Consider the following 25,354-nt stretch of genomic DNA (forward strand, 5'->3'; position numbering starts at 1 on the left):
CCTGAGCGGAGTCCCCACTTCTGTTTTTCAGGGGGAACAAAAGTTAGTTAAAAAAATACTGTGTCCCTGAAAACCAGAAACATCCTCCATCGCTGCTATGGGTGGGGTGTACAGACATCTGCAACCTGACTGGCTGAATGCAATATACAACATCTGGGACTAACATTCTTAGCAACTTTGGCATGGTGGTGGAAAATAGTGTCATAAAGAAAGCACATATTTTCCCCATATTTTTCTGCCTTCTCGCTACTAAATCAAATTGAGGAAATCGATGCCTTTGCAGCCTGAATGGAGAATGTTTCATGTAAGAACCGGTCGGGGATACAAGTGTAAATAACCGGCTTCATACAATGCCTTTGGACGGTGAGGTGAAACCACTCAATATTGCCATCTGCCAGGCTTTGGGCTAAACTCTGTGGCTGTGACAGCTAGTGAGGACCCTGTCTGTCTCTATTAATGCAAGTTCTACTACACTAACTTAGTGGATAAATGTCAGTCACACAGTCACTATAACATAAAGTCCACTTCCCTCAACATTTCAGTTTATTCAAATAATCATTTCAATGTTGTTCATGTGTCAGATAATGACAAATTACAATAACTGGCAGTGCTTCACTCCAAAATGATTACGACATGGCACAGGAAACATTTTGAAAATATAAAGATTTATTTCAAATGTTAGAACAGGAGAATTGGACTAGCAGTTCTGTAGCTATAAGAAAATACAACTAACAAATCTGAAACATGAATATAAAAATAAGTGGTCATACAAATGGTGATTTAATTCATAAAGCAGATATGTCAGCTCTCCAGGTGTTCTATCATTATAACACCCTCTTAATGACAGACACTGACAGTAATATTTTATTTTTTTATTTTATTTCACCTTTATTTAACCAGATAGGCTAGTTGAGAACAAGTTCTCATTTACAACTGCGACCTGGCCAAGATAAAGCATAGCAGTGTGAACAGACAACACAGAGTTACACATGGAGTAAACAATTAACAAGTCAATAACACAGTAGAAAAAAAAGGGGAGTCTATATACAATGTGTGCAAAAGGCATGAGGAGGTAGGCGAATAATTACAATATTGCAGATTAACACTGGATTGATAAATGATCATGTACAGGTAGAGATATTGGTGTGCAAAAGAGCAGAAAAGTAAATAAATAAAAACTGTGGGGATGAGGTAGGTGAAAATGGGTGGGCTATTTACCAATAGATTATGTACAGCTGCAGCGATCGGTTAGCTGCTCAGATAGCTGATGTTTGAAGTTGGTGAGGGAGATAAAGGTCTCCAACTTCAGCGATTTTTGCAATTCGTTCCAGTCACAGGCAGCAGAGTACTGGAATGAAAGGCGGCCGAATGAGGTGTTGGCTTTAGGGATGATCAGTGAGATACACCTGCTGGAGCGCGTGCTACGGATGGGTGTTGCCATCGTGACCAGTGAACTGAGATAAGGCGGAGCTTTACCTAGCATGGCCTTGTAGACGACCTGGAGCCAGTGGGTCTTGCGACGAATATGTAGCGAATACTGAAATATTATGTACACTCGGATACCATACATTAATTGGTTGTCATCTCCCCATGCTAGAAAATATGGAATAAATGTAACTTTCTAACCATAAATTCTGCTTACTCTTACCCACACCCTAACTCCTGTTTGACTAAATCATGCAATTGCTCAACAGTTCTTCTGTATTAGCCAATTCTATCATGGTCATGTAGTTGTGTAGTACTTCACAAATCCCCTGACAGATTGGCCCACTGCCATCAGAGTGAAAAGTCAACAACAACAAAAATCAGGCGAGGGGGCATTTCCTCTTTCTGAGGCGTGGGGACTTGGTTGCCTTGGTGATGGCATTCATGAGCAGGCCAGAGAGGCACATAGGGGCGTCCTGGGAGGAGGGAGGGCAGAATTTCTGGAAGACAGCAGGGGAGGAGGGTTCTCTGCAGAACAGCGTCTCTGTGCCAGCATCACTAGCTGGGTTCAGTCAAAGAGAGAAGTTATGAAAACAACAATATCAAAACGCCTGCTATATCCTTAGACCTAAAATATAACTTTAAGTCTAAGATCCTGTAGACACCTGAAGGCCAATCATGTTCATTTCATCCCAATGGGACAACCTGGTTAATATGAGATATGGGGTTGTCTGTGTGAAACTGCATTATTAAGTGTCGAACTCACCCGTATCTGAGCACATGCAGTTCTCTGGTCTGCTGGCAGGGGGCAGCATTGGTCCACTAAGTTCTGGACAGGGAGAGCCACAGGGAACCTGAGAGAACAGATCACAAGATCATCTCAGTATACTACATCTTTGTTTTACTCGATAATCAAGCCAAACCAGTCAAAGGGCTTTGTTAGACATTTATGTACAAATGTCCCTGGATTAAACTAGCTGCTGTAATAAGATACTTGTGAAAGTTATTGTATACTATTGTTTTTAAACTTTTGGTAAAGGTCTTTGATACAATGCAAATCTGGAATTATAATGTCATTAACCACGTTTCCATCCACAGTTTTACTGCGAGTAAGGTCATACCGTATAAAACAAAACCACAACAACTGTAATGGAAACAGGAGGTTTCAGTGAAATGTTATAAATGCCAACAGATAACTGTTCGTTTGACATGGTGGGATCGTTTTGTGTAGGTAAAATGTATTATGTGAGAAATGGCGGTTGGAAACAGCTTTATGTGCTAATATTGATATAATAACCATCATAGAAAAGTGATTTTGTAGTCACGTGATATGGTGTGGTCCTTCCACTACGACTCAGGAAACTATACAGTTTATTAGGCTACAGATTAAATAAATGATCAACTTCACAGGGTAGTGAAAGTGCACAGTGATGAGCTTGATGTTCCTTTCCAATAAATATTGAGGGTCTTATTCTGGTGACATGATGATTGATGATTGACTGACATTTGAAAAAAAATGTAAATATTGGTCACTGTTATCCATAATAAATCTCATCATGTAGACTAGCTTACCCACACTGTATCTGCTAGTTGTTGGCTCGAGCGATTGTGCCAAGACCAGAGTTGACACATTTACTATTTATAACAACCGTTTCTGTGATAAATCTATCAGTAGAGTTGGAAATATGATGGAAACACACTGATCTTTAGATTTTTATTCAGGAAAATGAAGGGAAAAAAACATGTTGTGTGCACTACAAAAATCACTACAAGTCAGTTTGGTGGAAACACACCACTTGTGAAATTAAACACACCACTTGTTAAATTAAACACACACACACACAAAATAATGCTAAACAAACACACTTACTTCTTCTTGATGACCTTGTATGTTTCACAGATGTGTCTGAGGGTGTGAGTCTGTGGTGCGGCAGAGGCAGAGTCGAACTTTTGATCATAGTCTGGATGAGGGGCGAGGGAGGAGAAACAGGTGTACCTGTCCTCACCTTCTCCCACATCACAACAGGAGGAGTTGTGAGGCCTCCCCTTCTGCTCTTCCTCACAGAACCTGTCAAGCACCTCACGCCACTAAGAGAGGAGAGAGATATATATAAAATATATATTATTTTTCACTGTATAGAGGATAGTTTATACAGATATTTCTGTTTAGTAGCCTTCTTCAGCATAGGTATGAATTGGATCCTTACTTTTCCCATGTTGACAAGTGCAGGTAAGCAGGCCATAGCACATAGCCCACACACACTGCTCCTTACCTTTCCCTCAGCACAGGGTAGCACATCCTCCTGTCCCTTACAGCAGTGTTTGAACCCTCTCTCCAGGCGGTTCACGGCCTTTGATTGGCGGGCCAGCCAGCCAAAGCCTGTACGTGGCAGGCACTTGGGGGTATAGAGAGGGCGGTGCTTGCGTAGACGGCAGACCAATCCGATGTTGTCGAAAGTGGGGCGTCCAGGGGGGAAGCTGATGTCAGAGTCTCTGGGAGTAGCTTGGGGGCCTCTTCTTGTGCTTCTCCCCTCTGATAGTACGCGGACCGGGCTGGGACCTGGGAGGAAAGGACACAATACATGTAGTCATTAATTGCCATAAAAAAAGGACCATTTGAACCTAACATGAACCCTAAACGAGGGCTGTGGAGGTCATGAAATGTCTGCCGGTGATTGTCATGCAAATAACTTGACAGTAATTCACAGTTGATTAGGCCTACATGAACACATTTAGCATCTCCTGACTTCCACACATAGCATAGCCTACAACCACTGATGCAGACCTTTGGAACAACATTTGAAAAAGACTAATAAATCCATTTAATATAGCCTTTAATATAGCCTTCTTCCCAAACTTTTTATAGTCCCGTACCCCTTCAAACATTCAAACTCTGGCTGCGTACTCTCTCTAGCACCAGGGTCAGTGCACACTCAAATGTAATTTGCAAATAAATTCATAAAAAAATCCTACAATGTGATTTTCTGGATTTTATTTTCTAATTGTGTCTGTCATAGTTGAAGTGTACCTATGATGAAAATGACAGGCCTCTCTCATCTTTTTAAGTGGGAGAACTTGCACAATTAGTGGCTGACTAAATACTTTTTTGCCCCACTGTAAGACGCATCTAGATTCTAGACCCTTCTTATTAATGCTATTTGTTGCTTTTATACATGTCTTACTACTCGAAAGTCTTCTTTTAATTATCGCTCAAAAAACTCCTGTGGCTTGTTTCTAAATGTCTGCGCAAGAGGTAAGGTGTCATCGAGTTGTGAGATGGTACTTTTGCACATATAACACACTGTGGCTGAGGAGAGGCACTGCTCCCAATATAAGTGAACCCCAAATCAATGTAGTTCTCATCATATTTGCGCCTCTTCGATGGTCCAATGTCCCTGTCTGTTGTTCGGTGCTTTCCCGGGTAAGGAGGCAGTAGCTCTTCGGCTGCATCAGCTTCAAAACTGTCAAGTGTCCATGCAACCTGGGCTGACAAAAAATGTAGAATTAATTATGCTAGCATTGGATGTGCTCGTGGAAGCGGATCAACTTGTGTCGTCAATAGGTGCAGTACTGCTGGTAGTAACAGTACCACCATTAGAGCTGGTATGTGTCTCCATGGACGTGGGACTTTTTTTAACCATTTATCCATTTTCGAGCTAACGGAATAAGCAGCAGCTACGTTTGGCTACATAGTGGAATTCCCGCGAGAGAGTAACGGTCAACGTGATGTTAATTATTTGACTAGGCTACCTGTATTTGACATTGTGTTGTTATTTCGCTGAACACTAGATGGTTTCATTTTATTTTTTGGCAGTGAAACGAGGCTACTAAGGCGAGAACAAAAAACTCAACCAAATGTATAGCCCCGTTGAAAAATATAACACGGACTGTTTGAAAATGTGAAGAACATTTTTTAAATGTGAATCACACTTTTATTTGGCGTACTCCCGACGGCATTGCGTACCCCAATTTGGGAATACCTGGCCTACACCATCACAATAAATCCAATAAATGTATTATCGGCAGGTCTAAAGAAACATGATATGAAGAAAATGTAGAACAGAATAGCATACTCAGTTGTCCTTATGTTAGTCCCTGATCAGGCTATGCCATATGGCTGTGGGCTACACTAGTTCATTTAGCAGACAAGATTGTCTTAGACTTCCGTGGCATTCAATAGTATGAAGAATGCAATTGAACATAGCTGAATAAAATATAAAGGATATTTCCTCCAAACGATTTCTGAGATAGCTGCATGTGCGCACTATTTTTTCATTAACAAAAAAAACAATTTTTCCACATTTTGTTACATTACAGCCTTATTCTAAAATGGATTAAAGAAAACAAATTCTCAATCTACAAACAATACCCAATATTCAGAGAGCAAAAACAGGTTTTTGTAATCTTTTGCTAATATATTACAAATAAATAACAAATACCTTATTTCCATACCGTACCAGTCAAAAGTTTGGACACACCTACTCATTCCAGGGTTTTTCTATATTTTTACTATTTTCTACACTGTAGAATAATAGTGATTACATCAAAACTATGAAATAACACATATGGAATTATGTAGTAATCAAAAATGTGTTAAACAAATCAAAATCTATTTTATATTTGAGATTCTTCAAAGTAGCCACCCTTTGCCTTGATGACAGATTTGCACTCTTAGCATTCTCTCAACCACCTTGATCTGGAATGCTTTCCAACAGTCTTGAAGAAGTTCCCACATATGCTTAGCATGTGTGTCCAAACTTTTGACTGGTGCTGTAAGTATTCTGATCCTTTTCTATGAGATTCGAAATTGAGCTCAGGGACTTCCTGTTTCCATTGATCATCCTTGAGATGTTTCTACAACTTGGAATCCACCCGTGGTACTTTAATTTGATTGGATATGATTTGGAAAGGCACACATCTGTTTATATAAGGTCCCACAGTTGGCAGTGCACGTCAGAGCAAAAACCAAGCCATGGGGTCGAAGGAATTGTCCATAGAGCTCAGAGACAGGATTGTGTCGAGTGACAGATCTGGGGAAGGGACCAAAACATTTCTGCAGCATTGGAGGTCCCCAAAAACACAGTGGCCTCCATCATTCTTAAATGGAAAAATAACTCCAGAGTTCCTCTGTGGAGATGGTTGTCCTTCTGGAAGGTTCTCCCTTCTCTGCAGTACTCCACCAAACATGCCTTTACGGTAGAGCGGCCAGACAGAAGTCACTCCTCAGTAAAAGGCACATGACATTCTGCATGACATTCTAAAATACCTTTATCATGCACCTATTGGAAAAGGGGAGCTTTTCCCATAGTTAATTTACATTGTTCCGCATGCCTGAGAGGATGGAAGTTCAATATGTAGCTAGATGTAGAAGGTTAATGTTAACTAGCTGGCTCATCGTTTCCCTTGAAAGCAAGTCAGGCTATGGAACATGCGTTTTAGCCAGGTAGCCTAGGACAACGAAAAATAAAGGCGTGTACTGTATGACAGAGTCATAGACCGTTTCGTCAACATGAAAGAGAGGAGAATGGCATTGGCGTTTCTTTACAAGTAGGGTGAGTAAAAATGTGCGTGCATGCACAAATCAGAACCATGGACAGCCACATCATATTTAGCGTATGTCGATTGGACCAAATTATTTTTAGTTGTCACTGTATTAGACTAAGCATGATTTGATGATGTTGAAACTGTTTTCTTTCCGACTTGCGTAACTCTCCGTGGTTATAAATCAATAGTTGTTTAGTAGCCTGAAAATAATACGTTTTTAACCTTAACATAAAATATTCTTCATTGGGAATGATATCAACATTAAAATATCGTTAACCACTCCTATATAAATGGTAGATTATCAGACACGCAACAAGAAGGTCTGATATCATTATTATTGAAACAGGATCCAAGTGGTATATATAAAGATAAAGTCCATTTAAAAAATTGGAGACCTCTTACACTTCAGTGTTGTGATGCAAAAATCCTAACATAATGCTTGGCGCATAGAATTTAAAAATAATTGTCAGACATTATTCATCCTAATCAGACAGGTTTTTTACATGGACGGTACTTTGGAGATAATATAAGACAAGTCCTGGAAACAATAGAATTACCATGAAATATCGGGGACACCAGGCCTGGTTTTCATAGCTGATATTGAAAAGGCTTTTGATAAAGTACGACTGGAGTTTATATATAAATGTCTACAATATTTCAATTTTGGAGAATCTCTTATAAATTGGGTTAAAGTTATGTATAGTAACCCTAGGTGTAAAATAGTTTCAAACTTTCTGAGATGTAGACATTATTTATTATCTAGAGGAGTAAAACAAGATTGTCCACTATCGGCATATCTATTTATTATTGCCATCGAAATGTTAGCTGTTAAAATTAGATCGAACAATAATATTAAGAGATTAGAAATCCGTGGCTTAAAAACTAAGGTGTCATTCATTGTATGTTGATGAATCATGTTTTCTTTTAAAACCACAATTATAATCTCTCCACGGTCTCATAGAGGATCTAGATACTTTTTCTATCAGAGATTTGGACATACTCGGTATACAAATCCCAAAAGAAAGAAATGATCTCACTCCAATACATTTTTATATAAAGTTCGCAAAAAATATATACAATCTTGCTACCATGGAAAGGAAAATACCTGTCTATTTGTGGAAAAATCACCCTGATTAACTCTTTAGTCATATCACAGTTGACCTATTTGCTTATGGTTTTGTGTACACCTCGAGACCTGCTTTTTAATTTTATGAACAACAAATATTCAATTTTATTTGGAATGGCAAGCCAGACAAAATTAAAAGGGTCTATTTATATAACGAATATGAATTCGGAGGGCAGAAATTATTAAATATTAAAGCATTAGACCTCTCACTAAAGGCATCAGTCATACAAAAGTTACACTTCAATCCAAACTGGTTCTCTAGTAAATTGGTACGAATGTCTCATCCTATGTTCAGGAAGGGCCTTTTCCCCTTTATTCAGGTTACACCTGCTCACTTTCGGTTGTTTGAAAAGGAAATCTTCTCCAAAATATCGTTATTTTTTAAACAAGCCTTAGAAAGTTGGTTGCAATTTCAGTTTAATCCACCTGAAAAGACAGAAAAACAATACAACAAATATTGTGGTTAAACTCAAATATACTTATTGATAAAACATTTTTTTCGATTTTTTTTTTTCAAAAGATATAATTTTAGTGAATGATATCATAAATAGGACTGGTGGAGTTATGTCACACATGCAGCTAACACAGACATATGGAAATGTCGGCTCTACCCAAAACTACAACCAACTAATTGCAGCATTACCACAAAAATGGAAGAGGGAAGTAGAAGGGGGGGAAATGAACTTGTATGTCGGCCCTGTATTAAAGAACATAAATGGTTAAAGAAAAGTGTGATAAATAAAAACATATACCAATTTCATTTAGGGACCAAAAACTGACAGCTGTGACATATGAATTGCAAAATAGTTGGGAAGAGATTTTCGATATACCCATTCCATGGCACATGGTTTATGAATTGATAAACAAAACAACGCCGGATTCAAAACTTCGAATTTTTTCAATTTAAATTTCTATACAAAATTCTTGCAACCAATATAATGTTATGTATATGGGGGATTACAATCTTCCCAGCTCTGCTGTGAGGAGGCAGAGTCATTAGATCATTTATTTGGTTATTGTCCATATGTTGCTCGTTTTTGGTCACAGGTCTAGGAATGGCTGAATAATTGTAACATTTGCCTAGAACTAACGTTGCAGATAGCAATACTGGATGATTTGACAAGCGATAGTCAATCAATCAATAATATAATAATTATTTTAGCAAAAATGTTTATTTTTAATTTACAATATGTAGAAGCTATGATAAGAGAAAGGTTCAGTACTTATGTCAAGCATCACAGCACAGTTGAAAAATATATGGCAAATAGAAATCCAAAATGGATGGTGTTGAGAGATAGATGGGAGATGGGAAGGGTTGAATGGAGCTGAAGGATTGGACTAATAACAAGATAACCAATGTAAAACTTACAGGGTCTGTAAAATGTATATAAGTTCAGGAATTTTGTGAAATAGCAGTTCTGGAGCTATATGAAAAATACAACTAACAAATCTGAAACATATCTGCTTTACGAAACAAATCACCATTTGAATTACCACTTCTTTTTTATATTCATATCAGCTCTCCAGGTGTTCTAACATTATAGCACCCTCTTAATGACAGACACGGACAGTAATACTGAAATATTATGTGCACTCGGATACCATACATTAATTGGTTGTCATCTGGCCATGCTAGAAAATATGGAATAAATGGCACTTTCTAACTATAAATTCTGCTTACTCTTACCCACACCCTAACCCCTGTTTGACTAAATCATGCACTTGCTCAACAGTTCTTCTGTATTAGCCAATTGTATACTTTCTGGCATGGTTATCTAGTGACTACTGCAGAAATGCCCTGACCGCTAATTCGGATTGGCCCACTGCCATCAGAGTAAAACCAAAATCAGGTGAGGAGGAATTTCCTCTTTCTGAGGTGTGGAGACTTGGTTGCCTTGGTGATGGCATTCATGAGCAGTCTGGAGAGGCACATAGGGGAGTCCTGGGAGAAGGAGGAGGAAGGGCAGGACTTCTGCAAGACATAGGAAGAGGAGGGCTTCCCCTTAAGACAGCGTGTCTGCGACAGCATCACCAGCTGGGTTCACAGTCAAAGAGAGAAGTTATGAAAACAACAATATCAAAAAGCCTGCAACATGCAAAGAGCTACAATATAAAAATAATTGTTTATAACTAACCTAACTCTCAGTCTAAGATCCTGTAGACACTTGCTGGCCAATCATGTTCATTTTATCCCAATGGGACAACCTGGTTAATATGAGATATGGGGTTGTCTGAGTGAACCTGCATTATTAAGTGTCGAACTCACCTGTATCTGAACACATGCAGTTCTCTGGTCTGCTGGCAGGGGGCAGCATTGGTCCACTAAGTTCTGGACAGGGAGATCCACATGGAAGCTGAGAGAACAGATCACAAGATCATCTCAGTATACTACATCTTTGTTTTACTCGATAATCAAGCCAAACCAGTCAAAGGGCTTTGTTAGACATTTATGTACAAATGTCCCTGGATTAAACTAGCTGCTGTAATAAGATACTTGTGAAAGTTATTGTATACTATTGTTTTTAAACTTTTGGTAAAGGTCTTTGATACAATGCAAACCTCACACCCTGACCATAGTTTGCTTTGTATGTTTTGTTTGGTCAGGGTGTGATCTGAATGGGCATTCTATGTTGTGTGTCTAGTTTGTCTGTTTCTGTGTTTGGCCTGATATGGTTCTCAATCAGAGGCAGGTGTTAGTCATTGTCTCTGATTGGGAACCATATTTAGGTAGCCTGTTTGGTGTTGGGTTTTGTGGGTGATTGTTCCTGTCTCTGTGTTTGCACCAGATAGGGCTGGTTTGGTTTTTCACGTTTCTTGTTTTGTTAGTTTGTTCATGTGTAGTTGCTTTATTAAAGAACCATGAATAGTAACCACGCTGCGTATTCGTCCGCCTCTCCATCAACTCAAGAAAACCATTACATATTTTTAGATTTTTATTCAGGAAAATGAAGGGAAAAAAACATGTTGTGTGCACTACAAAAAAGCACTACAAGTCAGTTTGGTGGAAACACACCACTTGTGGGAAAATGCGCAAATTTAAAATCTGTCGCCAGTCGGATGGAAACAGCTACAGTCACCATCTACTACAGTGAAATGTACCCTTTCTGAAAGGTCTGGTTCTGTCACCCAGAAAGATAAACAATCAGGCTGGGCAGCATAAAAATGTGACTGAGGAGGAAAAAGGTACAATTAAACACACACACACACACACACACACACACACACACACACACACACACACAATAAACCTAAACAAACCCTTACTTCTTGATGATCTTGTATGTTTCACAGATGTGGCCGAGGTTGTGGGTCTGTGGTGCGTCAGAAGCAGAGTCAAGCTTTTGTTCATAGTCTGGATGAGGGGCGAGGGAGGAGAAACAGGTGTACCTCTCCTCACCTTCTCCCACATCACAACAGGAGGAGTTGTGAGGCCTCCCCTTCTGCTCTTCCTCACAGAACCTGTCAAGCACCTCACGCCACTAAGAGAAAGGTGGAGAGATGTTCTGTAAACAATTGAATTGATCAACACTCGAACTGTACACACACACACGCTCCTTACCTTTCCCTCAGCACAGGGTAGCACATTCTCCAGTCCCTTACAGCAGTGTTTGAACCCTCTCTCCAGGCGGTTCATGGCCTTTGATTGGCGGGCCAGCCAGCCAAAGCCTGTACGTGGCAGGCACTTGGTGGTGGAGAGGGGTCGGCTGTTGTGTAGGCAGCAGACCAATCCGATGTTGTCGAAAGTGGGGCGTCCAGGGGGGAAGCTGATGTCAGAGTCTCTGGGAGTAGCTTGGGGGCTCTTCTTGTGCTTCTCCCCTCTGACAGCACATGGACCAGGCTGGGACCTGGGAGGAAAGGACACAATACATGTAGTCATTAGTTGCCAGGGCTGTGGCGGTCATGACATTTTGTCAGCCTGTGATTGTCATGCAAATGACTGCCAGTCTCATGGTAATTGAAGTTAATTATCATCAACACGTTTAGCATCTCCTGGCTTACACACACAGTTTACAAGCCCTTTGGAACATCTACATTTAAAAAAAAAAAGATGTCTAATAAATCCATTTAATATAGCCTACACCATCACAATAAATCCATTATTTATTTTAGACAGGTTTAAAAAAACATGATACGATGAAAATGTAGTCTATTTCAGAAGAACAGAATAGCACAATCTAAGTTGTCCTGAATAAAATAGAAAGGATATTTTCTCCAAATGATTTTAGGGAGTGAACACATGCTCCTATTCTGTGTTGAGCGGTTAACAAAGAAACAGGTCCTCCTGTATGCTTAATGTTTCGTTGTTAATGCAACTTTAGTTGTGATATACAGTACCAGTCAAAGGTTTGGACACACCTACTCATTCAGGGATTTTCTTTATTTTTTTACTATTTTCTACATTATAGAATAATAGTGAAGACAGCAACACTATGACATACCACATATGGAATCATGCAGTAACCAAAAAAGTGTTAAGCAAATCAAAATATATTTGATATTCTTCAAAGTCGCCACCCTTTGCCTTGATTACAGCTTTGCACATTCTTAGCATTCTCTCAGCCAGCTTCATGAGGTTGTCATCTGGAATGCATTTAAATTAACAGGTGTGCCTTGTTAATTTATGGAATTTCTTTCCTTCTTAATGTGTTTGAGCCAATCAGTTGTGTTGTGACATGGTAGGGGTGGTATACAGAAGATAGCCATATTTGGTAAAAGGCCAAGTCCATATTATGACAAGAACAGCTCATATAAGCAAAGAGAAACGACAGTCCATCATTACTTTAAGACATGAAGGTCAGTCAATTTGGAACATTTCAAGAACTTTAAAAGTTTCTTCAAGTGCAGTCGCAAAAGCCATCAAGCGCTATGATGAAACTGGCTCTAATGAGGACCACCACAGGAACGGAAGACCCAGAGGTACCTCTGCTGCAGATGATATGTTCATTAGAGTTACCAGCCTCAGAAATCGCAGCCCAACTAAATGCTTCACAGAGTTCTAATAACAGACACAGCTGAACATCTACTGTTTAGTGGAGACTCCCTGAATCAGGTCTTCATGGTCGAATTGCTGCAAATAAACCACTACTAAAGGACACCAATAAGAAGAAGAGACTTGATGGGCCAAGAAACACAAGACATGGACATTAGACTGGTGAAAATCTGTCCTTTGGTCTGATGAGTCCATATTTGAGATTTTTGGTTCCAACCGCTGTGTCGTTCTGAGACACAGAGTAGGTGAACGGATAATCTCTGCATTTGTGGTTCCTACCATGACGCATGGAGAATGTGGTGTGACGGTGTGGGGGTGCTTTGCTGGTGACACTGTCAGTGATGTTTTTAGAATTCAAGGCACACTTAACCAGCATGGCTACCACAGCATTCTCACCCGCCTGAGGGTAGAGCGGCGGGTGAGCGCCTCTTCCATCTGAGGCAGGGGACGAGGAGCGCCCAGGAGTTCGCCCAGGAGTTTAAGACCCTGGCTGCCGGAGCGGGATGGAGCGACAGGGCCCTGATCGACCATTACCGCTGTAGTCTGCGCGAGGACGTCTGTCGGGAGCTGGCCTGCAGAGACACCACCCTCACGTTCGACCAGCAAGTGGACTAGTCCATCCGGCTGGACAACCTGCTAGCTACCCGCGGACGTTCTGATTGGTTTTGGTGGTTCCATCCTCCCGCACCCCCTCTCCGATACCCATGGAGCTGGGAGGGGTGGTGCACAATGGGACCGGAGGGGGGTTCCAGCTCGTGCACTATCTGTGGCCGCAGAGGTCACACTGAAGGTCAGTTCCGGGTTGGTTCCTCTGGGTATCGAGGCAGCAGGCAGGGCGCTCTGGTGTCACCCCAGGTGAGCCGGTACCATTTTCACCCAGAGCCCTCTGTTGCACATGGTTATGTATGTCACTTTCCCTGAGTATTCCCTGCATTCCCAGCATAAGGCACTTGTCGATTCAGGTGCGGTTGGGAATTTTATTGATAGAGCGTTAGCCTATAGTTTAGGGATCCCCATTGTTTCCGTGGCTGTGCCTTTCCCCGTTCACGCCTTAGATAATCGACCATTAGGGTCAGGGTTGATTAAGGAGGTCACCGCTCCTTTGGGCATGGTGGCGCAGGGGGGTCACAAGGAGAGAATTAGTATCTTCCTTATTTCCTTATTGACTCTCCTGCATTTCACGTGGTGCTGGGCCTACTCTGGTTAGCTTGTCATAACCCCACAGTTTCTTGGCCACAGAGGGCTCTCACGGGGTGGTTGCGAGAGTGCTCAGGTAGGTGTTTAGGGGTTTCCATTGGTGCTAGTACGGTGGAGAGTGTGGTGGTGTATATTGATGACATTTTGATATACTCCCTTCTCGTAGGCCTATTACATGGACAATGTCGTTTTTAATTGATATTTTTGTCACTGTCAGCAGAGTAGGCTACCCTTTAATTTGTCCTATAAAAAAGATTTTGATAATGTCTCCAGTCATATATAAAGTGTAGTAGAATGGCATGAAATGTGCTAATACATGGCACCAGCCTTAGGCATGGTGTCCCCGGTTTGCCAGCACAGTCCAGTGCGGGCTATTCCACCTCGCCGCACTGGCCTGGCTACGGGAAGCATTCAACCAGGTAAGGTTGGGAGGGCTCGGTGCTCAAGAGATTAATGTGCTTAATTTTAAGAATTGAGACATAAATATATCAGCACAAGAAAGCTGGGATCCTCTTTTATATAATGACCAGTCAAAACTCTGTTTTCACACGCAACTGCGCACTGACTGAGTTTATAAGAACACATGTTTCACTAGGCTCTGTAGGCTATGTGCTCTCTTATAGTGTCCCAGGGGTTCAAGGCCTGTAGGCTATGTGCTCTCTTACAGTGTCCCAGGGGTTCTAGGTCTGTAGGCTATGTACTCTCTTACAGTGTCCCAGGGGTTCTAGGTCTGTAGGCTATGTGCTCTCTTACAGTGTCCCAGGGGTTCTAGGTCTGTAGGCTATGTACTCTCTTACCGTGTCCCAGGGGTTCTAGGTCTGTAGGCTATGTGCTCTCTGACCGTGTCCCAGGGGTTCTAGGTCTGTAGGCTATGTGCTCTCTTACCGTGTCCCAGGGGTTCTAGGTCTGTAGGCTATGTGCTCTCTTACAGTGTCCCAGGGGTTCTAGGTCTGTAGGCTATGTGCTCTCTGACCGTGTCCCAGGGGTTCTAGGTCTGTAGGCTATGTGCTCTCTTACAGTGTCCCAGGGGTTCTAGGTCTGTAGGCTATGTGCTCTCTGACCGTGTCCCAGGGGTTCTAGGTCTGTAGGCTATGTGCTCTCTTACCGTGTCCCAGGGGTTCTAGGTCTGTAGGCTATGTGCTCTCTGACCGTGTCCCAGGGGTTCTAGGTCTGTAGGCTATGTGCTCTCTTACCGTGTCCCAGGGTTTCTAGGTCTGTAGGCTATGTGCTCTCTTACCGTGTCCCAGGGGTTCTAGGTCTGTAGGCTATGTGCTCTCTTACCGTGTCCCAGGGGTTCTAGGTCTGTAGGCTATGTGCTCTCTTACCGTGTCCCAGGGGTTCTAGGTCTGTAGGCTATGTGCTCTGACCGTGTCCCAGGGGTTCTAGGTCTGTAGGCTATGTGCTCTCTTACCGTGTCCCAGGGGTTCTAGGTCTGTAGGCTATGTGCTCTCTTACCGTGTCCCAGGGGTTCTAGGTCTGTAGGCTATGTGCTCTCTTACCGTGTCCCAGGGGTTCTAGGCCTGCAGGCTGCTTTTGGAGTTATTTGGCCAGGTTAGTTATGATACAAACCTTGTCAGAACATATAGGCCTATGGGCTAGGCTACATGACATGCGCGACTATGATTTGAAAAAGTTGCACAAAAAAAAGCATACGCTGTTTCTTGCCTTATGCACATACTGGGCACCATTAACATATTATAATATTGTCACCCATTAGACTAGTTTAATCTTGCCTTTACATATACTAAATAGGGATGCTCGATATATTGTGAACATATCGGAATCGGATGATATTAGCTAAAAATACCAACATCGGTATCAGCCGATGTCTAGTTTAACGCCAAATGTGCAAAACCGATGTCAAAGCAGGCGTGCATACCTATATAACGAAGGTACATGACATAATGACGCCACGTAAAATTTTGCACTATTTGTGCAACACAGCATTCCTAAACTAGCCCACAATGTATGCTGTGTGGATCGAGCAGTCAACAAGTAAAAATGTCAGCAAGACAACTCAAAGGTGAAATCCAATAAAGCCAAGATAATGTAATTCATTGCCCTTGACAATCAACCGTTCTCTGTCGTTGGTAATGTTGGCTTTTGCCAACTGGTCGAGCACCAGTTAACACTACCAAGTGTGCTATTTTTCTGACGTTGCCCTACCGGAGTTACACAGTAATCTCATCACTGCTATTATCTTGACGACATACATACCATGGAACACCGCTTGAGTCTTTGCGTGTCAAAAAATATATAGTAGCATTGTCAAAGCTGTACAAAAAAGTCTGCAAACAAGCAAACACTGGCCACGAACGATGTGTTTACAATACCGCATTGGTAATAAAGCATCATTTGTTCGACCACAACTTCTGGGGTAGCTAGCATTAGCTTGGTACATAGCTAGCACCAATTCAACCAGCCTGAACACAATGACCAGTAAAAACTGCTGTCATTTTCATTATTCTTAGCAATGATTTAGGAATCCTTGTAAGTATTAGCTAGGTTGACACATGTTGTTCGCCTATTGCAATTGAACATTAACATTAATCAAATAAGAGTTGTCTTATAAATTAGGGTTATTTTAGATGCCACCTAGCTATATAGTTAGCTAGGTATCTATATAGTTAGCTAGGTATCTATATAGTTAGCTAGGTATCTATATAGTTAGCTAGGTATCTATATAGTTAGCTTGGTATCTATAGCTACCGAAACAGATTATGTTGTGTTATTTGACACGTCAAATAGAGTCATTAGACGTGTATCTTTTTTGACACGCAAAGACCCAAACGGCGTTCCATATAAATCCTGGTTGAGATTGAAATGACTGAACATATTAACAACGAAACAGCACAGCAGATAAGTGAAAGAAATAGGTTTTGATTATGTTTTACTGGTAGTGGGGACATACATAAATGCCAACAAAATAACATTTTGGTCAGTGTGGGGTGTGCGTAACCTTTATTTATTAACTAGGCAAGTCAGTTAAGAAAGAATTCTTATTTACAATGACGGCCTGGACAACGCTGGGCCAATTGTGCACCGCCCTATGGGACTCCCAATCACGGCCGGATATGATACAGCCTGGATTCGAACTATGGACTGTAGAGACAGTCTTGCACTGAGATGCAGAGCCTTAGACCGCTGCGTCCATGTGTGTGTTAACTATTTAACTATACTAGAATGCTTAAGGCCGCAAAAAAATGTAATATCGGTATCGGGTTTTTTTGGGCAAGGAAAATATTGAATATCGGTATCGGCCAAAAATGTAATATCGGTGCATCACTAATACTAAATATTATATGTATGAAATTAGTTTGGATTATTATCATGCAGCTATCAGAATAGGGGCAGGGGGAAGAATAAATGTAATGCATACTCTATGAAGATGGTGCCGAAGAACATGGCTGATGTTTTACTTTCTCCCGACCAATTGTGCTTTTTTGTTCGTTTTTTTGCAGTTTGAGTAACTTGTTTTTTTTACTCATTGTGTACATAATGTTGCTGCTACCATCTCTTATGACCAAAAATAACTTCTGGACAGAACAGCGATTACTCACCACGGACTGGAATAAACTTTTCCTTTAATGAGTCCGACGAGAAGGATATCTTGCTTTCATTGGAACAGGACCAGATCCCCCCATTTTGTGTGAAGAAAAGACGCAGGAAAATGTGTTGCAGATCGGGCATCCTTCTGAGAATCAGTAAGCAAGCGAGTAAACTCACACTGCCATCTGTTCTTCTTGCTAACGTGCAATCATTGGAAAATATAATGGATAACCTACAATTAAGATTATCCTACCAAGGGGACCTTAAAAGCTGTAACATCTTATGTTTCACGAGACGTGGCTGAACGACAATATGGACAATATAGAGCTAGCGGGATTTTCCATGCACCGGCAGAACAGAGACGCTACCTCTGGTAAGACGAGGGGTGAGGGTGTGTGTCTAATAACAGCTGGTGCGCGATGTCTAATATTAAAGGAGTCTCGAGGTATTGCTCCCCTGAGGTAGAGTACCTTATGATAAGCTGTAGACCACACTATCTACCAAGAGAGTTCTCATCTATATTATACGTAATAGTCTACTTAACACCACAGAACGAAGCTGGCACTAAGACCGCTCTCAACCATCTCTATAAGGCCATAAGCAAAGAAGAAAATGCTCACCCAGAAGCGGTGCTCCTTGTGGCCGGGGACTTTAATGCAGGCAAACTTAAATCAGTTTTACCAAATTTTTAACAACATGTCACGTGCAACCAGAGAAAAAAAAGTCCTAGACCACCTTTACTTCACACACAGAGATGCATACAAAGCTCTCTTCCACCCTCCATTTGGCAAATCTGACCATAATTCTATCCTCCTGAGTCGTGCTTACAAGCAAAAACTAAAGCAGGAAGTACCAGTGACTCACTCAGGACTGTTTTGCTAGCACAGACTGGAATATGTCCTATGGTCCTTTGCTGTTGATCTGGGATTGACATAATAAACTTCAGTTAGTGCTAAATATGGCTGCTCGAATTGGATCATATTACTCCAGTGCTAGCCTCCCTACACTGGCATCCTGTCAAGGCAAGGGCTGATTTCAAGGTTTTACTGCTAACCTACAAAGCATTACATAGGCTTGCTCCTACCTATATCTCTGATTTGGTCCTGCCGTACATACCTACACGTACGCTACGGTCACAAGACGCAGGCCTCCGAATTGTCCCTAGAATTTCTAAGCAAACAGCTGGAGGCAGGGCTTTCTCCTATAGAGCTCCATTTTTATGGAATGGTCTGCCTACCCATGTGAGAGACGCAAACTCAGTCTCAACCTTTAAGTCTTTACTGAAGACTCATCTCTTCAGTGGGTACTATGATTGAGTGTAGTCTGGCCCAGGAGTGTGAAGGAGAACGGAAAGGCTCTGGAGCAATGAACCGCCCATGCTGTCTCTGCCTGGCCGGTTTCCCTCTATCCACTGGGATTCTCTGCCTCTAACCCTATTACAGGGGCTGAGTCACTGGCTTACTGGTGCTCTTTCATGCCGTCCCTAGCAGGGTTGCGTCACTTGAGTGGGTTGAGTCACTGATGTGATCTTCCTGTCTGGGTTGCCCCCCCCTTTGGTTGTGCCGTGGCGGAGATCTTTGTGGGCTATACTCGGCCTTGTCTCAGGATGGTAAGTTGGTGGTTGAATGTATCCCTCTAGTGGTGTGGGGGCTGTGCTTTGGCAAAGTGGGTGGGGTTATATACTTCCTGTTTGGCCCTGTCCGGGGGTATCATCGGATGGGGCCACAGTGTCTCCTGACCCCTCCTGTCTCAGCCTCCAGTATTTATGCTGCAGTAGTAGGTGTCGGGGGGCAAGGGTCAGTTTGTTATATCTGGAGTACTTCTCCAGTCTTATCTGGTGTCCTGTGTGAATTTAAGTATGCTCTCTCTAATTCTCTCTTTCCCTCTTTCTTTCTCTCTCTCGGAGGACCTAGGACCATGCCTCAGGACTACCTGGCATGATGACTCCTTGCTGTCCCCAGTCCACCTGGCCGTGCTGCTGCTCCAGTTTCAACTGTTCTGCATGCAGCTGTAGAATCCTGACCTGTTCACCGGACGTGCTACCTGTCAGAGACCTATTATTTGACCATACTGGTCATTTATGAACATTTGAACATCTTGGCCATGTTCTGTTATAATCTCCACCGGGCACAGCCAGAAGAGGACTGTCCACCCCTCATAGCCTGGTTCCTCTCTAGGTTTCTTCCTAGGTTTTGGCCTTTCTCGGGAGTTTTCCTAGCCAACGTGCTTCAACACCTGCATTGCTTGCTGTTTGGGGTTTTAGGCTGGGTTTCTGTACAGCACTTTGAGATATCAGCTGAAGGGCTATATAAATAAATTTGATTTGATCTGCACTTTTTGCACCAAAATACGTGCACCAAAATCTCTAGGAGACAGATTGCGTCTCCTTCCTGAGCAGTATGATGGCTGCGTGGTCCCATGGTGTTTATACTTGCGTACTATTGTTTGTACAGATGAACGTGGTACCTTCAAGTGTTTGGAAATTGCTCTCAAGGATGAACCAGACTTGTGGAGGTCTACATTTTTTTTCTGAGGTCTTGGCTGATTTCCTTGGATTTTCCCATGATGTCAAGCAAAGAGGCACTGAGTTTGAAGGTAGGGCTTGAAATACATCCACAGGTACACCTCCAATTGACTTAAATGATGTCAATTAGCTTATCAGAAGCTTCTAAAGCTATGACATCATTTTATGGAATTTTCCAAGCTGTTTAAAGGCACAGTCAACTTAGTTAATGTAAACTTCTGACCAACTGGAATTGTGATACAGTGAAATAATCTGTCTGTAAACAATTGTTGGAAAAATTACTTGTGTCATGCACAAAGTAGATGTCCTAACCGACTTGCCCAAACTATAGTTTGTTAACAATACATCTGTGGAGTGGTTGAAAATGAGTTTTAATGACTCCAACCTAAGTGTATGTAAACTTCCGACTTCAACTGTACATGCACAAATTACCTCAACTAACCTGTAGCCCCGCACACTGACTCAGTACCGGTGCCCCTGGTACATAACCTCATTATTGTTATTCTTATTGTGTTACCTTTTATTATTACTTTTTATTTTAGTCTACTTGGTAAATATTTTCTTGACTCTTCTTGAACTGCACTGTTGGTTAAGGGCTTGTAAGTAAGCATTTCATAGTAAAGTCTACACTTGTTGTATTCTGCGCATGTGACAAATATAGTTTGATTTGATGTAAATACACTACCCTCTTAGAGATCGGGCTACTTTTTTCAACATTCTGTTAAAAATCGCGCAACATTTCAACGTCCTGCTACTCATGCCAGGAATATAGTATATGCATATGATTAGTATGTGTGCATAGAAAACACTATGAAGTTTCTAGAACTGGTTCAATGGTGTCTGTGACTATAACAGAACGAGTTCCGTGGTCAAAATCGCAAGGAAACCTGATCACAAAATCGACAGCGAAAAAATCAATCCGCCAGTCTATGTATTGTCTATTGGAAGGAAAAATACTTAAGGATGGGATTACAGTTCTTACAGCTTCCACACGATGTCGCCAGTGTTGTGATTTCGATGCAACTAAATCCTTTGTCATCTGAGTAATAGCCACATCCGGTCTTCAGGTCCATAGCTGTGAAAAATGCAACCGGAAAAGTGGGCTACGTTTTCCAAACTTGTGCCTATTGAATACAGATTGAATACAGATCCATGATCAATTTGACCGTTTATTAACGTTTACTAATACCTAAAGTTGGATTACAGAAGTAGTTTGAAGTGTTTTGTCAAAGTTTATAGGCAACTTTTTTAATTAAAAAAAATAATGTTGCGTTTAAAAACGGTGTTTTTCCTGGATCTGACGGTCTTCATAAATAGACATTTTGGGTATACAAGGACCGATTTATCAAAAAAAAGACCCAATTGTGATGTTTATGGGACATATAGGAGTGCCAACAAAGAAGCTCGTCAAAGGTAATGAATGTTTTATATTTTATTTCTGCGTTTTGTGAAGCGCCGTCTACGCTAAATTCTTTTGTTTACGTCCCCTTCTGGTATTTCGGGGTGTTGCATGCTATCAGATAATAGCTTCTCATGCTTTCGCCGAAAAGCATTTTACAAATCTGACTCGTTGGCTAGATTCACAACGAGTGTAGCTTGAATTGAGTACCCTGCATGTGAGTTTTAATGAACATTTGAGTTTTAATGAGTGCTATTAGCATTTGGCGTAGCGCATTTGCATTTATTGTTGGCAAGTTGGGACGCTAGCGTGTCGGGTGGGCCAGAGAGGTTAAATAGCAAATAGAGGGCGCATTTCCTATGGTTAATATTCATGCAGCCAAGTAGGCTATACTCCTTTGGAAAGCGAAGCAATGTGCATAATATTAGGAACGTTGAGAAATAAATATAGTAGGCTTAGCCTATAGAAAGCTGATGGAATCCTCTTTTTAAAAGAGGCCAAAAAAATTCCCACAATTGATTAGCCTATAGAACTGTTGCGCAACATGAGCTCATGGGCACTCATGAAGTGTTTGATTCGATTTTCGTTTTACATTTCTATTGATGTCAGAGTGATTAGAGAGACACTATGGTGCTGAGTACCAGCACATTAGCAACTGACTGTTAGCAAGTTTGGTACTCTACTAATGATCATCAGCACCATCAGAGCGCAGTTTTGGAGATGCCTAGTTACCGTGACTAAACAGTCACGTGGAATTGGACTGCGGTCATGACTCGTAACCACCAGTGTGGCGGTAATACCGTCACCATAACAGCCCTGCCCTAAAATTAAAGTACACCTCTCTCCCTCCCTTACTTGTGACAAGTGTTGGGGTTAAAGGTGAAGCCAGGTTCAGGAATGGGGGTGGTCGGCAGGTAGGTGGGGTCTGGGTTTTCCCTATGGAAACAGCTCAGTCTGGCCCCGCCCGCCTTCTGGCAGCAGTGGTGATGGCGTGTCTTCACTCTGGACTCCTCAGTACAGAATGTGGACAGGGTCTGTTCCCACTGTAAGTGACATATACAAACATCAATTCACACATGAAAAATAGAGATAAAAGAAGTCCTAAAATAGTGAAGATACAACTTTAGTGGGCCTGACTCATGAATGCCTTCCCCTCTACACAGCTACACAGCTATACAGATAGACTCCAAGGCTAATCTGTTGTGTCTGTATGGGCTTTCCTTCTACTGAGTCTCATCTTCCCTGGGCATCCTCTGTCCTCATCACTACTGCATCTGTGCACATAGAAGGTGGTTCTGTTGGTACACTAGGAGTGAATGGACCTAAACAGAACTGAACACAACACAACACGAAAGGACAGAATCAAATGTTGCCACAGAAACACTCACCGCCTGTGTAACGCAGCACAGCGTCACTTCCTGGACCTGCTGTGTCCCGTTCCCATGGCAACATGCGCTGTACCAGGACTCTACCCGGTTGATTGCTGCAGCTCGACGAATAAAGTGGCCTCCGCCGTTGCGGGGGAGGGAGTAGGAAGGGTACCGCGGACGATGGCTGCTATGGAGACAGATGGCCTGGAGGTTTTTATGGGAGGGCCGGCCAGGGGGGAAAAGGACACTGGGGTAGGACTCCCCAACCGAGCGAGGCCCAGCCATTGGCCGAACTCCAGGTGTAAAGTCTGTGTCCGGGTACTGGGTGATCTCCCCTGGAAGGCAAATATACACACAGCACTGTGAGGGCATTGCAACACACACACACACACACACACACACACACACACACACACACACACACACACACACACACACACACACACACACACACACACACACACACACACACACACACACACACGCACACACTCACAGTACATGTCACACTAACTTTGCAGGAAATCCTCTATGTCAAAGGAGGCCTCTCTCTGTAACATGCCAGGAAGGGATCTGTTATCTGTGGAAGGGATGGGAGAATGTAAACACATGCCCTCACATACTAGTTAATAAATAAGCCATAGCACTCTGACCATGTGATGTCAATACTGTTGTTTTCCACCTAGATTTGTGGAAATCATGAAATCAGAATACTTAAAGCTAATATGTAACTTTTTGGGTGACCCAATTCACATAGAAATGTGACTTATAGATCTGTTATTCTCATTGACAGCAAGTCTAAGAAGCGGAAGATCTGTTATAAGTATACTATTTCAATGATTCCCATTTCTTAAGTTACATTTTTGCTTCTGGTTTTGTATACCAGCTTCAAACAAATGAAAATACAAATATTTTTGCCTATTGAAAATTTATTTCATAGCGGTTTAGATGGTACAATGATTCTCAACACTATACATTGCTTGTTTTGTCACAAACTGAAATTAGGCTAACTATTTGAATTGTATCAAACAGGAAATTGCGGAGCGACTTCTGCATATTGCACCTTTAATTAACATGGTGTGAATTCTCTAGTCTAGATTTTTGTTATACCTAGAATAATAGTTATACTGTTAGTAGACTTGGACAAAGTTGTTCCACACTAAACTGGTGGAATGGAATGTATCACGTCCAACAAATAATGTTTTTCTTCATGATCTTGATAGGGCATAAAAATGGCCTCTTCTGTGCACTTCTAACAGACCATGCACAAACAGAAGGGGAGCCATAAACACATACCAGGACATAAAACAAGGACAGAAAGAACAGATGACTACATGCAAAAACCTTGTAAGCTACAAACCTTCAGACGAGCACACCAGCACTAATGCACACCAGCACGCTAGAGCCCAAGACCAACCCATTTTGAGCACTGATACTGGAGTTATCCTTGTCCTCTTTCACTGGACTGTTTCAACTCCCTCTGTTTTGTCCTCTTTCACCCCCCACTCTCTTTCCCTGTGTTTAGCAAAGTTGTTCCAAAGCCACGCCAAGTTCAGGAAACGACTTGACAAACGACAGCTGGAATCCCTTCTTTTCAAACCGTTATGTCCTTATGGAGTGGTATGAAACAGAGAATGAGTGTGTGAGAGCTGTGAGAGAGCATAAATACATGTATGGTTGTTCTGTGATTGGAGGGAAAAGAGGGAGGTATTTTCCCACCATTAGTCAGCAGTGCTATGTATTCATGGATTTAAGCCAGTCTCCCCCCCCCCCAAAATTGGCCAATAACAAAATAAATTATTGTCCTTCATTTCGCAAGAGGTTGAATGTATCCTCACACTATGGAAAGCATCTGATTGTGCAAAACAGCGCATCTCTGTATGTGTAATATTGAATGCAAGGGAAGCTAGCAAGCATTTGGTCTCCCTTGATAAACACTTATAAAATAATAGCCAATCGGTGTTGAACTAAACCTAGTGAGCTCAACTGTGAATGGTCCGCTCTCTCCACTGGCTTCCAGTTGAAGCTCGCATCCGCTACAAGACCATGGTGCTTGCCTACGGAGCTGTGAGGGGAACGGCACCGCAGTACCTCCAGGCTCTGATCAGGCCCTACACCCAAGCAAGGGCACTGCGTTCATCCACCTCTGGCCTGCTCGCCTCCCTACCATTGAGGAAGCACAGTTCCCGCTCAGCCCAGTCAAAACTGTTCGCTGCTCTGGCCCCCAATG

At 42.0% G+C, this 25,354-nt stretch overlaps 1 protein-coding gene across 1 annotated transcript; it reads right to left on the reverse strand.

Annotated features, from left to right (window-relative positions):
- Positions 1–1,852: 1,852 nt before the first annotated feature.
- Positions 1,853–25,305, reverse strand: LOC135519780 (extracellular matrix protein 1-like). The gene is made up of 12 exons (XM_064944998.1): positions 24,485–25,305; positions 23,639–23,704; positions 23,143–23,459; positions 22,610–22,797; positions 11,655–11,940; positions 11,360–11,574; positions 10,362–10,449; positions 9,948–10,130; positions 3,699–3,989; positions 3,296–3,513; positions 2,192–2,279; positions 1,853–1,987 (listed from the first exon to the last, which is right to left on the reverse strand). Exons 1-12 carry the CDS (start codon positions 24,543–24,545, stop codon positions 1,868–1,870), a joined length of 2,121 nt encoding a protein of 706 aa, XP_064801070.1. The 5' UTR covers positions 24,546–25,305; the 3' UTR covers positions 1,853–1,867.
- Positions 25,306–25,354: the final 49 nt, after the last annotated feature.

Source organism: Oncorhynchus masou, chromosome 29, assembly GCF_036934945.1.
Source record: "Oncorhynchus masou masou isolate Uvic2021 chromosome 29, UVic_Omas_1.1, whole genome shotgun sequence".
In the NCBI taxonomy this organism is placed as follows: domain Eukaryota; kingdom Metazoa; phylum Chordata; class Actinopteri; order Salmoniformes; family Salmonidae; genus Oncorhynchus; species Oncorhynchus masou.

Bases quoted from the DNA above. Each gene is read 5' to 3' on its own strand.
- LOC135519780 (XM_064944998.1), bottom strand. From the start codon at position 24,545: ATGGGTTGGTCTTGGGCTCTAGCGTGCTGGTGTGCATTAGTGCTGGTG. The intron at 10,450-11,359 runs GTAAGGGTTTGT...CTGTTCTCTCAG, and splicing joins ACATACAAGATCATCAAGAA to CTTCCATGTGGATCTCCCTG. The intron at 10,131-10,361 runs GTGAGTTCGACA...CTGTGAACCCAG, and splicing joins CTGCATGTGTTCAGATACAG to CTGGTGATGCTGTCGCAGAC.